This window comes from Furipterus horrens, unplaced genomic scaffold, assembly GCF_987537825.1.
Source record: "Furipterus horrens unplaced genomic scaffold, mFurHor1.1.pri manual_scaffold_11, whole genome shotgun sequence".
NCBI lineage: Eukaryota > Metazoa > Chordata > Mammalia > Chiroptera > Furipteridae > Furipterus > Furipterus horrens.
The window spans coordinates 28,671,572-28,689,177 of NW_028327181.1; the positions used below are offsets into that span (position 1 = coordinate 28,671,572).

General features: G+C 42.3%; 1 protein-coding gene and 1 pseudogene across 1 annotated transcript in view; one reads left to right on the forward strand and one right to left on the reverse strand.

Annotated features, from left to right (window-relative positions):
* Positions 1–290: 290 nt before the first annotated feature.
* On the reverse strand, positions 291–3,072 carry LOC149997295 (TIP41-like protein; annotated as a pseudogene).
* Positions 3,073–12,997: 9,925 nt separating this feature from the next.
* Positions 12,998–17,606, forward strand: part of JAM3 (junctional adhesion molecule 3) — an 84,210-nt gene continuing 79,601 nt past the window's right edge. Inside the window, exon 1 of the mRNA XM_090291014.1 lies at positions 12,998–13,119. Within this exon, the coding sequence (XP_090147140.1) occupies positions 13,041–13,119 (79 nt within the window). The 5' untranslated portion in view covers positions 12,998–13,040. The remainder of the gene's footprint in view (positions 13,120–17,606) is intronic.

Consider the following 17,606-nt stretch of genomic DNA (forward strand, 5'->3'; position numbering starts at 1 on the left):
CATTCAGTCCACTCTGTAGTCTCGTTCTGGTTGCTGTCCCTGCAGAAAACCCTGCTTCACAAAGACAGGACGTTGGAAATGGAAGCAGACTCTTCAGGGCTTTTGTGGCAGTCTCAGAACATTCCACCTTGACTTTATTTTTTGCCTGCAACAATCTTTTCTTTTTCTTCCTTTAAGGCTACTGAAAATCTCACATAGACAAGGCAATTAATTCTCAGAATAAAAATATCCCCATCCACACAGCCAAGGTCTCCATCAGGTTCCACCGTGAGCATATGGCACGTCACACTCTATTCCATACGTGCGTTTCCTTGTGAGTCTGTGAGGTTATGATCAAGTCTTTCTGGAAATGTTAGCTTCTCACAAACTGCCTCCTGGATGGGTAAATACTGTGCTACTTCACTGGGCTCCACAGAGAAAGGAGGCAGAACATGTTAGATTAGCAATTTTGCTCTCATTTGATGTATATTCTCATAACATGTAGGTCTTGTCAGCCTCGCAGTGAAGTCTCGGGTCACTCATTCTGATAAGCACTCCATCAATTCTCAAAAAAGCAAACAGACTTTCAGCGAAGATGGAGGCCTAGACAGACATGCTGCGTCTCCCTCCACAACTAAGAAGGAATACAATTACCTCAAAACTAGAGACAACCAGAAGTTCCAGAAAACTGAGTTCCATGGAAGTCCAACAAACAAACATATAAAGAAGAAATACTCATCCAGACAGGTAGGAGGGATGGAGCCGGGGCGGAGAGGACGTGGTGTGGTGGCAGCAGCAGCGGCAGTGGCAGGCCAGTGGAAAGTGCAGTCAAACATTTTCAAAAGTTGAGAGGGTCACCTGAGGAACGCTCTCAGCACTAGACCAGACTGCACAGCTCACAGTTCCAGCGCTGGGGAAAATCAAGCCCCATTGCTTCTGACTGTGCAAACCAGTGGGGTTTGGGGCGGAGGTAGAAACTGCCAGTCTCTCAGTAGAGTCCGCTTGTTTGAAGGGCCCCCCTGATCCTAGAATGTCCACAGACCCACCCACTCTGGAAACGATGGCCAGGACAACAGCTAGAGAGGCGCCAGTCCCATACAGAAGTGGGAGAAGTGCCTGTAAAAGGGGCAAGTGCTGAGCAAGCGGCATTGTTCCCTCTCAGAACCCTCCCACACACACAGCGCCACAATGTGGTGAAACAGGACACCCTGTATTGACTAATACCTAAGGCTCTGCCCCTTATAATGTAACAGAGAAGTATGGCCCAAAAGAGGGAAAGCATCAAGGTTCCAGTGGGAGAACTAAGCGACAAGGAAATAGCCAACATAACAAACAAGAAGATAGCCAACTAACAGATGCAGAGTTCAAAACACTGGTGTTAGTGATAGTCACAGACTTGATAGATACACTTAAGTATGGCAAACGCATAAGGGAAAAAGTGAAGGCTGTGCTAAATGAAGTAAAGGGAAATTCACACAAAACCAATAGCGAAGGGAAGGAAACCAGGGTTCAAATAAATGATTTGGAACATAAGGAAGGAAAAAACAGTCAACCAGTACAGAATGAGGAAACAAGACTTGAAAAAAGTGAGGAGAGACTTAGGACCCTCTGGTACAATTTTAAATGTGCCAACATCCAAATCATAGGGGTACCAGAAGAAGAAGAGGAAGAGCAAGAAATCAAAAGCTTATGTGAAAAAATAATGAAAGAAAACTTCCCAAATTTAGTGAAGAAAGTAGACATACACGCCCAGGAAGCACAGAGAGTCCCAAAGAAGTTAGAGCCAAAGAGTACCATGCCAAGACACAACCTAATTAAAATACCAAAGTTTAAAGATAAAGAGAGAATCTTAAAAGCAGCAAGAGAAAAGCAGAGAGTTGCCTACAGAGGCATGCCTATAAGACTCTCAGCTGATTTCTCAAAAGAAACTTGCAGGCAAGAAGGGACTGGCAAGATGTATTGAATGTGATGAAAAGCAAGGACCTACAACCAAGATTACTTTATCCAGCAAAGCTATTATTTAGAATGGAAGGGCAGATGAAGTGCTTCCCAAACAAGCTAAAGCTAAAGGAGTTCATTATCACCAAGTCATTATTATATGAAATGTTAAAGGGACTTATTTAAGAAAAAGAAGATCAACACTATGAACATTAAAATGACAACAAACTCACAACTATCAACAACTGAATCTAAAAAATAAAAACAAAAACCAACTAAGCAAACAACCAGCACAGGAACAGAATCATAGGTATGGAATCATTTGGAGGGTTATCAGCTGGGAGAGGGAAGGGGGATAAAAGGGGACTGAGAAGCATAATTGGTTAGTACAAAATAAACAGGGGAAGTTAAGAATAATATAGGAAAAGGTGAAGCCAAAGAACTTATATGCACGACCCATGAACATAAACTAAGGTGGGGGGGTTGCTGGAGAGAAGGGGTTACTGGGAAGAGGGGAGCAAAAGAAAAAGAAATTGGGACAACTGTAGCAACATAATCAATAAAACATACTTAAAAAAGCAAACAAACAAACAAAAACTGCAACAGCAGGAAAAAAGCTGCAAGACGTTACTCTATTTTCACACTTAGACTTGAAACTCCATGGTCATGAAGTTCATCCTTAAACAAGAGAACTTCTTAAAAAAAACTTAATCTGTTCTCTGGCTTTTAGTTTCTCTGTATCTAGATGCTCTGTTGTAGGTGCAACCTTTAACTTGAGTGATTCTCTATTATAATGTGTTGTGTGGGTCCCATCATACGGTTTAATAACCTCCTTGAGTGTTCGCTCTCCATTCTGCTCCCCTGCCACTCTCCTGCACAGGCTCCTGTGAGCACTCCTTGGTAGGTGTTTACAAATCTTAAAGCATCTGTAGCATTGAACTCCCTCCCAAAGCCAGAACAGTGCTGCAGTCTTAAAATGTTGCCTCCAAACATCATTTCAGGGAGGGATGGCATATGCAACTCATCAGCTAACTTCACATCTGCAGACTTCACGATGTGGGTCTTGGTAGCCGTCAGCTTCCAGGGCCTGAAGAAGAAGCCCTGGTGGCTGCTTTGGAAGCTGTGGATCTTCATGGCGGGTGCCAGGCTGAGCTGGATGGGCTGGAGTGGCCCTGGCAACAAACACCAGTTCCCCCACCTAGCTGTGGCCCAGCTCCACCTCCTCACCTTGACTTTAACCTGCTTACCTCCTGCTGTGCAGCCTGGTTGGGGACTGCTCTAGGAAGCCACTTAAACACAAAACTCTGGCATTAATATTAATAGGGGAACTCAAGAGTTAATGATTTTAGCTGTAGTTATAGTTGACAGAATTAAGTGACTAATGCATGTGGAAAGCTGTTCTTCCTAGACTAGGAGCTTTGTAACTCCAGGAGGTCTACAAGCATTTAAACCTTTGTGCACCAGGGGCTCTGCAAGTGGTGAGATAGTACCTGAACTATTGCATTCCAGGGAGGGGCTGTCCATGACACAGATAAGGAATTGTTGATCAGCAGATAAAAAAGTACCAAGAAAATTGCCACCAGCCTGCAACTCTTACCTGATTAACCTTTTTTTCAAACTCTTTCCTTACCCGTTCTTATCTTTACAAAAACGCTGGCTAGACATGAGATGTTAAGATGATTTTAGAGGCTACATAATCTGCCAGCTCTCAACTCTGCGGTCACCTGAATAAAGCACCCATAAAGGTTCAATCCTTGTCTGTACTTATTGGTTCTGGTAGCGATAGGCAGCATGAACACCGACTTTTCTGGTTTCTTTATTTTTTTATATATGCTTGATTGATTATGCTGTTACAGTTGTCCCAATTTCTTTTCCCTTTGTTCTCCTCCACTCAGTGACACCCCTCCCTCCAGTTGTCCCCCCACCCTTAGTCCATGCCCATTTGTTGTGCATATAGTTTTTCTCAACATCTTCCTGTCTACTTCACTCCCTCCTATTACGCTTCTTAATTCCTGTACCATCTCCCTCCTTTTCCCTCCTTCCCCCTCCCCTCTGACTGTTAAAGAGTGGGGGTGTCCAAAAACCCCCAGAGCTTGCGACTGGGGCATGGAGAAGGGGAATCAGCTTTTAAGATACCTTTGAATGCCTGGGGCTGGTGGCTAGTGTCTTTGTTACGAAAATGGCTTTGATACTTCCAAGGCCCAAGAAGATGGGAGGGGTCTTGGACCATGGGATGGTACTGAAAGAGCTTACAGAGCCTGCATAAGGTTCTGTGAATGATCAGAACTGGTTACCACACCCACTGCATCAGAGGTCGCAGTCAGAGATTTAAAAAGCAGCTGCAGACATTTTAGTGGGGCTCTCACTCTCTCCATGCAGCTTGGTGAAGGGGACTCTCTCCATGTGGCTTGGTGATGGGGGCTCTCTCCATGAGGTTTGGAGAAGCTAGGTTCTCCATGCGGATTAAAGAAGCTGAGTTCTCCATGCAGTTTTGAAAAGATTCTCCATGCTGTTTTGAGAGGGAAACACCATGCGGCTTTGAGAAGGCAGTTTACAAGGAGGCTGAGGATCCACGCGGTTTTGGATTGAAAGCTGGGGGGCACCACAACACAGAAAGATCTCCCCAATCAGAATTGAATGATTGGCAGCTACTGGTAAAGCTGAACTGTGTCTAGGAAGTAGGGAAACATTATCTCTAACTTTTCTAAAACTAGCCTAGTTTGGTAGGGGGAGGCAGAACTATGTGTTTGTCGGTGTTTTTTAAAGAGCATAAGACTTAACGGCAGAAATCCACAAATAATTAAATCTATATATCTATTAAATAAACATTTTTTTTCCTTTCACTAAACTCTGGTATTGAGAGTTATAATTCTGGTGGTGAGCAATCGGGCCCCTAACTAAACAGCCCATGGGTTCTGTTTCAAAGCGGAGCAGCCCAGGGGTTCTGTTACATGACCTTCCCCCAGATTGTTCCCCATACCTATAATTCTTTTTCCATTCTCATTGCCTACTTAGTTTGCCTTTGTTTCGGTTCCCTAGCTTCTGTTGTTGGTTGTTGTGATACAGTTTTCATTTTAATGTTCATAGTTTTGATCCTCTTTCTCCTAAACAAGTCCCTTTAACATTTCATATAACAGTGGTTTGGATCTGATGAACTCCTTCAGTTTTACTTTGTCCTGGAAGCACTTTCTCTGCCCTTCTATTCTGAACGACAGCTTTGCTGGCTAGAGTTATCATGGTTGTAGGTTTTTGATTTTCATTCCTTTGAATATTTCTTGCCAGTCCCTTCTTGCCTGCAGAGTTTATTTTGAGAAATCAGCTAATAGTCATAATGGGACTCCTTTGTATATAGTTTTCTTCTTCTCTCTTGCTGCTTTTAAGATTCTCTCTTTATCCTTAATTTTTGACATTTTGATTATAATGCGTCTTGGTGTGCTTCTCCATGGGTCCAGTTTGTTTGGAACTCTCTGTGCTTGCTGGACCTGTAACTCCATTTCCTTCCCCAAGTTAGGGTAGTTCTGCTTCATTATTTTTTTACATAATTTTTCAATTTCCAGTTCTTGTTCTTCACCTTGTGGCAGCCCTATGATTCAGATGTTGGCCCGCTTATAGCTGTCCCATAGGTTCCTAAGCCTCTCCTCATTTTCCTTACTTTTCATTTCCTTTTTCTGCACTGGTTGATTGTTTGATCCTTCCCCATGTCCCAATTTGTTGATTTGATCCCTGGTTTTCTTTCCATCACCTCTAGTTTCATATGTGTTTTCATTCATTTCAGCAGGACTAGCCTTCATTCTTTCCCCGTCTTGTTTAAGATCTGCTGTTAGGTCTGTGAGCATTTTTATAACCAAAGCTCTGAACTGTGCCTCAGAAAGATTTCCTATCTGCTGAGATGTTAGATTAGATATTTGCTGTCTTGTCAGCTGCGTCACTGAGATCTCTATCATGATCTGTGTCATCCTGACAGTTTTATGTTTACCTTTGCTTCCTGGGCATGGCTGTCACACCTCCTATGCTATAGGGGGCAGAGCCCCATGCACTTGTCACTACCAGGTGACCCTTCTCACCACACTGTGGCATTTTTTGTGGGGGTGGGGGTCCAATATGGATTTCTGCCATTCACTCTCCACTGAGAGACCAGGAGCCTCCTCCTCCATCCCCACCCTCTCCGAGGCAATGGGGGCCTGCCTTCCCCAGCATTGGAATAGCAAGCTGACGGGCCTGGTCTGCAGCTGGGGGTGCTCCCCGGGTGCTTCTCGCCTCCCCTTAAACATGGGTGTCTGTACTTACCGCTGTCCTGCCGCCATCACCACAGCCACCACCGCCAGCATAGCTTGACCTCTCTACCCTGGTTTTGTCCCTCCTACCCGTCTGGATGAGCACCACTTCTTTATAACTTCATACGTTGGACTTCCATGTAGCTTTATTTTCTGGAACTTCTGGTTATTTCTGGTTTTGCGGTAGGTGTATTCCTTCTTAGTTGTGGAGGGAGATGAAGTGTGTCAGTCTAGGCCTCCATCTTGGCTGGAGGTCCCTACTTTTCTGGTTTCAATATGACCATTTTCAACAGAATCATTACAAAGTAAAGAAATATGCAAATAAACGGGACTGCAGACCTTTCCTTTCTTCTATAGCACAAGCAGCAGGTCCTGTTAGAGCAAATGGAGGTTTAGTCTGCTACTGTTTTCTTATATTGGGAAGGTGGGTCCTCCTATTTAAATAAAATTAAAGAAAGACAGTATTCCCTCACTTATCGCAGGTATTACGTTCTAGACCCCTCCAAAAAGTAGGTACCTTATATTTATTCTACACTCTTAAACCTACATAACTTTAACAACATATGTATACAGTACTGCTGTGAGATATCGAAAAATCCACGATAAATAATTAAATATAATTTAATTATATTTAATTATATTTAATTTAATTAAATATAAAAAACGGAGATACAGTGAGGCCGCGATAAATGAACCGTGATATAGAGAGGGACTACTGTACTTCCAAGAGACAGAGCAGAGGATAAAATGTGAGAAAATGGAGTTGGACCTACTGCAAGGAAGGAAGGACTTAAAGGGAGAGGTACAGGAGCAGCAGAAGCTTTGATAAGTCCTAAAGAGGACCGCTTTCATAGGGCTGCTCTGGGGTGAGGCCATCTCCTCAGTCAGTGCATCGCCATTCCCTCATGCTGTGAGGGTTGACTGCAGGTTTAGAATGTCAGAGCGAAGGAACAGAAGCCATAGTCATGTTGCTTTTAAAGAATAGAGTCACACCAAGACAGTAAACACACACCGATGTAAAACTTCCTCTGTGTTTCTCATTCCTTCTGACACATTTGCAGGCTGAAGGTCCTATTTATTTCTTTTTTAATCAGGACTCTGCAGGAATATTGTAACCATTTTGCCTGAGCTGAGCTAAAATAGTAGGGAAGGAAAGGGGCACAGGTAATTGTCAACATGAGAAACATCCAAAGCTGTAAAAATTTTTATGAGTTTATCTGAGCCAAACTGATGACAATTGCTGGAAAGCAAAATCTCAAGGGGTTGAGAAAATGCCCGGAAACTGGTAGTTTTACCACTTATTTTATACACCGGGATCAAAGGGAAAGATGTAAGTGTTACATGGAATCTACTGGTGATGGATTCGGGAGGCAGGAGAAAGCAAAGCAGGAAATCCCTGGGATTGGATAAAAGATTAAACAAATAGACACATACTTCTTTTACATTGGAGGGTGCAGGATAGTTAACAGTTAACAATGACCATAATCACAATAGCAATGAGGGGATTTGTGGTCTCAGCTCTGGTGTGGTGGTTGGGTAATTGTGCTTTGAGGGGCGGGAGGAAGAATTACTTCGATTTTCCAAGGATATGCCATCAGGTATGTTATCTTAGATACAAAAAGACAGCAGATGTGCTCAGTTTAGGTGAAGATTGACCTTTGTTAGGGAAAAATACCACACAAGAACATGGCTACCCACCTCGAACAGCTTTTTGTTGGAATGTTTTAGTTTCAGACAACCCTATATGGTGACTTTAGGTCTCTGAGTTTGTGAGGCCACCACGCAGGCCACTCCTGAGCTTGTCAGGTTTATTATGTGGCCCCTTTTTGTCCACACAGTAAACATATATTGAGCACCTAGAATGTTCTAGACCTTTATCTCACATGATTTTCACAATGACCATTTTAGGTGGGTATTGTTATCCCTGTTTTACAGACAAGGAATCCAAGGCTTAGAGAGGGTAAGTAACTTGCCCAAATTTATAAAAACCAAGAGTCTGAATCATGGTTCATCAGGCTTCAGAACCCATGTCTCCCTTCCCATGATTTCTGCTTCTGGGACTTCTCCAATCTGTTCCAAGGTGAGTCTCATGGGAAAAACCTCACTCTCCCTTTGCTGCTTGATCTGCACTTTATGCTGGTGTTGAAAAATATTGCAAATGCTTTTGTTCAAGTTTAGTGCATGCATATTTAGTTCACTGAGCTCTTTTAAGAAATGTATCTCTCTCAATAGGTCATATATTAAAAATAAGCATATTCAGACCTGGCCAGGTAGCTCAGTTGGTTAGAACATCTTCCCCTTTACATCAAAGCTATGGGCTCAATCTTCAGTCAGGACACACACAAGAAGCAACCAATGAATATATAATGAGTGGAAAACAAATCAATATTTCTCTCTTCATCCCTCTCTCTCTCTCAAAATGAATCAATAATTTTTTTTTAATGAATAAACATATCCAGGTGGATAATATGATGATAGAAGCATAGACTCCACAACCTCACTTACTAATGCTCCAGAACTCTGATTCCCTTCTGAACTGGGCCAGAGCTTTCCAGGGAACAATAAAATCAGAAGGAGGAGCAGATCACTTGATCATCTTCTGCATCTTACCCTGTCCTGGTGTATTACTAGTTGGGCTCCATTCCAGGAGCATGTCTATCAACTACATGTCATAGCTTAAAAACTCCATATGTAGAGGATTATCAATGTTTTACAATGAAGTACTTGCATCCACTCTCATAGGAACCTTCGCTCCTTCTAGGATATTCATGGAGCTGCTCTGTGATCTTGTTCTGACTTTTGCAAGATTTCCTAGCAGAGAAGACATTTAGTAGACAGACCATTTCACAGTGCAAGCACAGGAAATCCAGTAGGAGAAAAGAGGCACTAATTTCTGAAAACTGTACCCTGTCCACAGTCAGAAACCAACTTATATTCCTCAGGTAACCAAAATGGTCCCTTCACTCAGGGAAATACCTCTGGCTGTTAACCAGGAGCTAAAGGAAATAATAGAGGAAAGAGAGAGCAGAAAGAAAAAAAAGTCAGTGGACCGAAGAAGAATTTTTATCTTTTAATTTCTTTATTATGTATTTGATGAAGGGAGAGACCACCACTATAAAATAACTTTCACATACTTTTACTTCTGACTTCAGATCATGATAAATTGGAACAGGAAGAAGTTTTAGAAAATGAAAGACAAATACAATTGTGATAGGAGATTGAGCTGTTTCTAAATTTTTATTCTGTCTTTATGAGAATGTGGGGAATGTAATTAATTCATACTAGCAAAGGTTTGAGCAGTTATAAAGACTTATAGGTCCTTGACTTCTGGTCAAGATGGTGGCGTAGGTAAACATGGCTCGCCTCCTCACACAACCACATCTAAATTACAATTAAACTACAGTATAGAACAATCATCATTCAGAACCATCAGAAATGGAGCTGAATGGAAGTCCTACAACTACAGAATTAAAGAAGAAACCACATCAAGACTAGTAGAAGGGGCAGAGACATGGAACAGGCTGGTCCCACACCCACGTGTTGCAGATAAAAATCAGGGAGTGAAATCTCAGAAGTGAGGGGTCCCAGCCCCACACCAGGCCCTCCAATCTAGGGTTCCAGTGCCAGGAAGATAAGTCTTCTTAACTTCTGACTGTAAAAAGCAGTGGGGATTGAGGCTGTGGAAGACATCTACTCTCAGAGTCCCAGGCAGTTCTGCTTAAAGGGCACATGCACAGACTTACTCGGACTCACTATCCCTGAGCTCCAGCATCAGGGCAGCAGATTGAAAGGCATCGGAAGAATACAGGGAGGAACTGAATTGTCTGGCATCAGGGTGAGAGCTGGATGGTAGCTTTCTCCCAAACATAAGTGCTGGCAGAGGCCATTGTTCCTTTTCTGAGCCCTGTTCCCAGAGAGCCAAGAGCTGGAAGGGGGTGCCATATCTGAGACTCCATCAACCTGGATTACACTGTTTGCTCCACACTGGTGATTCCCTGAGGCCCTATCCCACCCAAATTATGTGCCCACCCACGATGTTTCCAGAGGCTTTTTTATATGAATGGTTTGTCTTGGCCCATGCTTCAGATTTTCCTAAATTCTCCCAAACAAATAGTATCTGGCTTCAGTGAGTCCCATACCTCTTTCTAAGTTGCCCCAGGCCTGGCACTAGCAGCAGCCAGCCTTGGTTCACAACTTGACCTTACCTGGACACCTCCAAGACCAGTACAAGTAGCAGCCACCTGCAGATCACTTTGTAGCATATGCAGTGTGAGCCCAGACAAAACACAGGTGGTGGCTGGCCTTGGATGTACCAACAGCAATCAAGACTCAATTACAAAAAGAGGCTTTACACAGCCCACATAGTGGATGCACCCTGAGTACCCAGCTTGGAGAAGAGGGGAGACTGTGTCACTGGACCCTATAGGACACCTACTACACTAGGTCATTCTATCAAGCCTGAGAGATGTAGTAGCTCTACCTAATACATAAAAACAAACACAAGGAGGCTGCAAAAATGAGGAGACAAGAAACATGGCCCAAATGTAAGACTAGAACAAAACTCCAGAAAAAGAACTAAACAAAATGGAGAAAAGCAATCTATCAGAAGCAGAGTTCAAAACACTGGTTATAATGATGCTCAGGGAACTTAGTGAGAACCTCAACAGCATTTTTAAAAATCCAGTCAGAAATTAAGGATACATTAATTGAATTAAAGAACAATTTACAGAGAATCAGCAGTAGAGTGGATAAAGCTGAGAACCAAGTCAGTAGTTTGGAACATAAGGAAGCAAAAACAACCAATGAGAGCAGCAAGAAGGAAAAAGAATACAAAAAAAAAAAATGAGGATAGTGTAAGGAGCCTCTGGGACAACATCAAGTGTACCAACATTCACATCATAGGGGTGCTGGAAAAAGAAGTGAAAGAGCAAGAAATTGGAAACCTATTTGAAAAAATAATGAAAGTCTAGGAAGCATAGAGTCACAAACAAGATGAACCCAAAGAGGCTCACTCTAAGACACATCAGAATTAAAATGCCAAAGGTTAAAGACAAAGAATCTTAAAAGCAGCAAGAGAAAAGCAATTGGTTACCCACAAGGGAGCTCCCATAAGAGTGTTAGCTGATTTCTCAAAAGGATCTTTTCAGGCTAGAAGGGATTGGCAAGAAATATTCAAAGGGATAAAAAGCAACGACCTACAGCCAAGATTACTCTATTCACTAAAGGTATCATTTAGAATCAAAGGACAGATAAAGAGCTTCCCAGATAAGAAAAAGCTAAAGGAATTCATCATTACCAAACCATTATTATATAAAATGTTTAAGAGTCTTCTTTAAGAACAAGGAGATCAAATATATAAACAACAAAATGGCAATAAATATATATTTATCAACAATTTAATCTAAAAAGCAAAATAAACAAGCAGAACAGAAACAGAATCATAGACACATAGAAAGTTTTGATGGTAGTCTGATAGGAGGGGATTGGGTGAAAATGTAAAGGGATTAAGAAGTACAAATTGGTAGCTACAGAACAGTCATGGGGGTGTAAAGTACAGCACAGGGACTAGAGTAGCCAAAGAATAGATATGCAGGACCCATGGACATGGGTAACAATGTGGGGATTGCCTGAGGGAGTGGGGTGTTCTTGGTGTAGAGGGACAAAGGGAAAAATTTGGGACAACTGTAACAGAATCAACAATAAAATATAATTAAAATAAGTAAAAACTATCTTTAGTGACTGGTTTAAAAGACTTATAAAGAAGATTATATAATGGTGGGGTTTGAAACATGAATTTGGCAACAACCTCAATCTATTTGCTATTTCTTGATATTTGTATATAAATTAAAAACATAATATATAATTTAGTATATATGTAAATTATACACACACTGGTCTACTTTGTAAAAACTAAAAACACTAAAATAAATTTAAGGTGGTTGTATGGAAAATTGAATTCCTTCAGTTATACATTCAAATATATTAGTTGTTGGAAATCAACATATTTTACTAATCACTACATTCAAATTCTGTTTTTACTCTTATCTCCTGGAACATTAGAGATGTACTTTCTATATTAGACATAATACAAGCTATTTCAAAAATTTCCCTGGTATTAAATGACACTAAAAACCATCTTAGGTCCAATTTCCAGTACATTTTATCTTTCTTTTCATCTTGCCTGCTTGACCTCATGAGATTCTGCTGTATTTTTCTTCCCTAGTCTTATCTTTTTGCAATATTCAAAAATCAGGTAACCAGAACGGTTCTTCAGTCAGGCAAATAATTAGGCTGTTGTTCTCCATAAGAAACTACTAAGTATATCATCAATTTTGATCTACCATAGAAACAAATTATGCTTGTTTTAGAAAGATGTCACTTTTGTGTACTATAAAGTATATGTGTTGGCTATGTTTCATATAGGTTTCAGAGCTTTTTATCACATTTGGAATTGGGGACCCCAAAAGGTGCAGGCAATAATGCTTTCAAGATAATTGAGCTATATCCTTATTTATAAAATGAGAAGCACTTCATTTTACAGTTTTTAATTGAGTGTTCCTTCTCTGATCTGTAGTGATGTATTCATTCTACAGCTATGGAAATTTACCCTCCTCTCTCTTGAACACCCACTCAGTTCATTGAACCAGACCCTATGGGCCCAGGTCCAGGGCATCCCTGTATCCATTGTAACCAGATTTCAGCTTCCTTTATCACCATGGTGACGGCTCGGCCGGGCCGGTGGTCGCTATGGTAACAAGGGAAGGGTAGCAGGCTCCCGGCAGCCTGGGCGCATGCGCGCGGGGAAGCCTAGCTGCGCCGCAAGCCCGCGGCCCCTGATCTTCCAAAGACATGGCGCTGAGGCTGCAGCGGCGGGGATTCCAGCTCTGTGCCCGGCTGCCGGACTTCTTCCTGATGCTGCTTTTCAGAGGTGAGTGTGAGTTTCCGCCTTTGGGAGAGAGGGGTCTCGGGACGGTGGGAGCGGACAGAGCCCGAAGCGGCTGGATCGCATCCAGGCGGGAATAGCGGTCCCAGCAGCCGGGGCTCGGGGGGCTCCGGGGCTCCGGGGCTCCGGGTCCTCGGCCGCTGGCGCGCTCGTTTCCCCGGGAGAGGATTCGGATTCGGGCCTGGAGGCGGGGTCCGGGCGGGTAGGCGCGGGGTGCGGGGCCGTGGGAGGCCGTGGGGGGCCCGCGCAGCTCGCGGGCGGTGGGCTCGACCCGGGCAGTTGGCACGGCCTCTGGAAAGACAGCGGCCGCGAGGGCGTGGGCGCGGGAACTTGCTAGAAGACACTGGAACGAGCGGCGTGCCTGGGAGTGGATGTGAGCCGCTTTCTGTACGGTCAGCGATGCACGACTCTGTCGCCTGTCTGGCTTCTTCGTCACGCTCCCTGGGGATCACTCGTCCCTTGCTGTAAACAAAAGGATTCAATTTGGCAAACCCTACTTTCCTTTCGTGTAAATAAAATGCCACAGATCTCAGTCAAGTACTTTTTGTTGGTCTCCAGTTCGCCCAGGAGACCCCGCATACCCTTATCCTGAAATAGCATCTGGGCCATTTTGATCAGGACACAGCGATAAACTTGGGAGTTTTGATTGGTCTTTTCCACTTTATGAAATTGCCGTTAGATTCGTGTGTCCCGGGACGAATGGACAGAAGGACTGAAATAGCTTCTGATCAGTGAGCGCATACTGTATACTGGGCACTTTTAAATCAGTACCTTATTTAGTCTTTATAGCAGCTTTGTGAGGTGGGTTTTAGTGACTCATTTTCACGTAAGAAAACTAAGACCTAAGTCAAGTCTCCTCAAAGGCTGCGTTCCAAGTATGCAGTCAATGTCCATCTAATGCACGATACCACATTTCTCCTTCCTGATGGCCATTCAGTTCCTAGGTCATTTTATTGTTTGGCATGTTCGCCATCGCCGTCCCGTGATGTTTTCCAGAATATACAAATTAAAACACGAAGTGGCTGTGTGGGAGTGGGTGTGGAAGGACCAGGAGAACAAAGCACTCCTGTGTTTGATGCCATTCCCGTGGAGTGTCCCCATGGTGGCAGTCAGAAGTGAGGCTCTGGGACAGCAGCTGTGAAAACAGGGCTCTGTGGTGAATGGGAGGTCTCAGGGTATAGATACTGACCATGTACTTTGCCTTGAAGTGATTTCCAAAAATGTATGTGGTTGAGTGATATAAGTGGTCAACAGCTAGCCAGGGGACAAGGGTGTCAGGAATGTCCAGCCCCCGGCTTTGTTGGCCACACTGACACTGTCCTATTCACAGAGTGGAACAACTCCCTATTGTTGCAGAGGTCTGTTCACATGAAAGTGTGCAGTTTTTATTTCAGGAACGAGTTTCTGTTGTGTTTGGTGTTTTGTTAATAAGACGAGAAGATGCTAAGGACTTCACATCCCCCAAACCTCTTAGCTCCCTGGAGAAGCTCATCTTGTGCCTTTCCTGATGTTAAGGGCTGATGATTACCTGGAGAGCACAGGAGAGAGAATCAGATTTTGCACAATCAGACCAATGACGAAGAATCAGCGAGGAAGGACATATTAATTCACTCAAAAGGGACATAGTTATCTTTCTTAGCAGGGAGCTTTTTTTTCATTATTTTGTTTAGACTCTAAATATACTTGTAATAGCTTGAAACTTCATTCTTCCACAGGTCATGATAGCTGTGCCTTTTTTATTTGTATGATGCTCTTTCTTGAAGATTTTAGATTTATTTTGATGATTATTGTTTTTTTTAAAAATTTTGTTTAGAGAGAGGAGAAGGGAGCGAGAAAGAGAGGGAGAGAAACATCAGTGTGAGAGAGAACCATCATTCGGCTGCCTCTAGTATGTGCTCCAACTGGAGACTGAACTCACAATCCAGGATTGTGCCCTGACCAGGAATCGAACCAGCTGGGGATTGAACCCACAATGCGGGCATGTGCCCTGACCGAGAATCCAGTTGGTGACCTTTCACTTTGTGGGACGTCGCCCAACCAACTGAGTCACACTGGTCAGGGCATGCTTACTCTAATTGCTATTGCTTTTCAGTATTCTCATTTAACAAATGTTGGTTTCCAATATAATACATTCTTTTGTTAGTTACCCTTTGCCAGGCTCTATTATAAGAATTTAATATGTATTCATTTAATATTGATAATCATTCTACGAAATTGTTACTATTGTTCTTCCCATTTTGTAGATGAAGAAACAAGTACAGAGAGATTCAATAACTTGCTAAGGGTATTTTGATTTGGAAATCTTCATTTGTGTTAATCTAGTTTTGAGGGATTTATATTATTCCATTTGACATTGGAGTTCTTATTATGGATTAGTTCCCCAAATTATCAAATTTTAAAGCTATGTGGTTTTTATCTAAAATATTCTTTTATTGAATTGGTGACAGGTGCAATAAAGGTCTACAAATGTTATGTCCCATGTCATTTTAAAATAATTATTATTGTTGGGCTTCCAAATCTTTTGATGTCCTAGAGAGAAGTGCTTCATTTAGAATTAAAACAGTAAGTAACAGTTTGTATTCTTGGGATAAGACAGTGTGCTAAAGCCTAACAAAGTCTGAAAATCAAAATTTCCAGGCGAGTTTTTGGAAAAAAAAAAATCTCGATTTTCTACCTGCATTTGTTTGGACATTTGAAACACTTTAAAAATCTATTCTTTTATGTTGTTTTAATTCTTTAAAATTATCTGATAGATATAGTCACGATGGAATGTGTGTGTGTTTTCAGAAGAACAAGGAACACCTGCCTGAAGCAGGCACGGCCTTACTTAAGTCAGCTGTTGGCTCCCAGACGACTTGCTGCTAGGCATTTGTTCTTCAGCGTTCAGGCTGGAGAGATGGGATGGATAGCGATTAGAAACACTTACTCATAAGAAATTACAATATTACATTCTGGGAGAATTATCATACACTCAACTTCTTAGAACTTGCTCTTAAGGCAGCCCAATAGGATAGGCTTAAATTGATTCTTTTGAGGAAACTAGATTTGCATTAAGCACACTTTCTGAAATGGCCAGATAATGTAAGTGAAGAAGCTATGGATGTACATCCATTAGCAGCTGTTAGAGATCTTATATTAGCAAATTCCTTCTCTATAAATTCTTTGAATTTTTTCAAAGCACAAGTGGGGTAAAAGAAAGGAAAGTATGTGTGTGAGTGAGGTTAGGATATACAGAGTCTGCTGAATAGTACCCTAGTCAGGAAGTTGGATTCTCTTTTTTTCCTTTAAGAGTTCATTTATTTACTTTTAGAGAGGGGAAGGTGGGGAGAAAGAGAGGGAGAGAAACAACAATGTGTGAGAGATACATACACCCGTAACCGGGGTCCTGGCCCATAACCCAGACATGTACCCTCACTGGGAATCAGACTAACCTGAGCCACACCAGCCAGGACAGATTCTCTTTCTCAAAATATGCTTGTAATCAGGTGGTGTGACTCTGAGGCTGTTAGGGCTGAATGCAGATTCCAAATCTTCTGTATTTACCCTCTGAATGCTAACATTACATGCAAATAGCGTCACTGGAGTATAGAGAGCTGAAAGAAAGTTTTGGTAAGCACATTCCTTTATAGTTAGTTTAGCAAGGACAGAGTCCACAATGGGACTCTGTATTGATATCTAAACCCTTAATTTACTGCTTCTGCCACTTGGCATTTTTTCACACAGAAAGCTTCCTGAGAATTAGTATTTGTTTGTGATGTCAAGGAATGCTGTAGTATTCTGTGTTGCTGTGTTTTCTTTTTTTTTTTTTTGTGGTGGGGGCAATGAGCACAGAATAGTGTGCAAATAATGTTTTATTGAGTTGTACACTTAAAACCTGTATGTTCTTTTTAATAATTTATTGGTTTATTTATTTATTTTAATTTTTAGAGAGAGGGGAAAGGAGAAAGAGGGAGAGAAACATCACTGTGTGGTTGCCTCTCACTCGGGCCCCCAACTGGGGACCTGATGTGCAACCTAGTCATGTGCCCTGACTGGGAATCGAACCAGCGACGTGGTTCGCAGGCCGACAGTCCACTGAGCTACAGCAGCCAGGCTCTTTGTTTTTAAGTTGTATCTATTATGTGTAATATATTTCTCATGAATAGTTAATATGTACAGCAGGGGTTTTCATGTTGGTTGTATAGAAACAGCCAAGTTTTTATTAAATTAGGACTGTGCAAACATTTTTTCTTGTGTTACCTTTTATTTTCAGAGTATCCCAAGGCTTCTGCGGTTCAACCTTCTTTCTGCAGATTATTGCCAAAATCAAAGTGTGCCACATCCACACTCTCTGCTTTGCCTAACAGCCTCGCCTCACAGTGGCCTTCCTCTCTGTGAACAGGCATAGCTCTTAAGACTATGTTCAGCTCAGTGCAGCACATACTTCGAGTATTTAGAACACGCCAGGCACCGTGCCCATGCTGAGAGTGCCA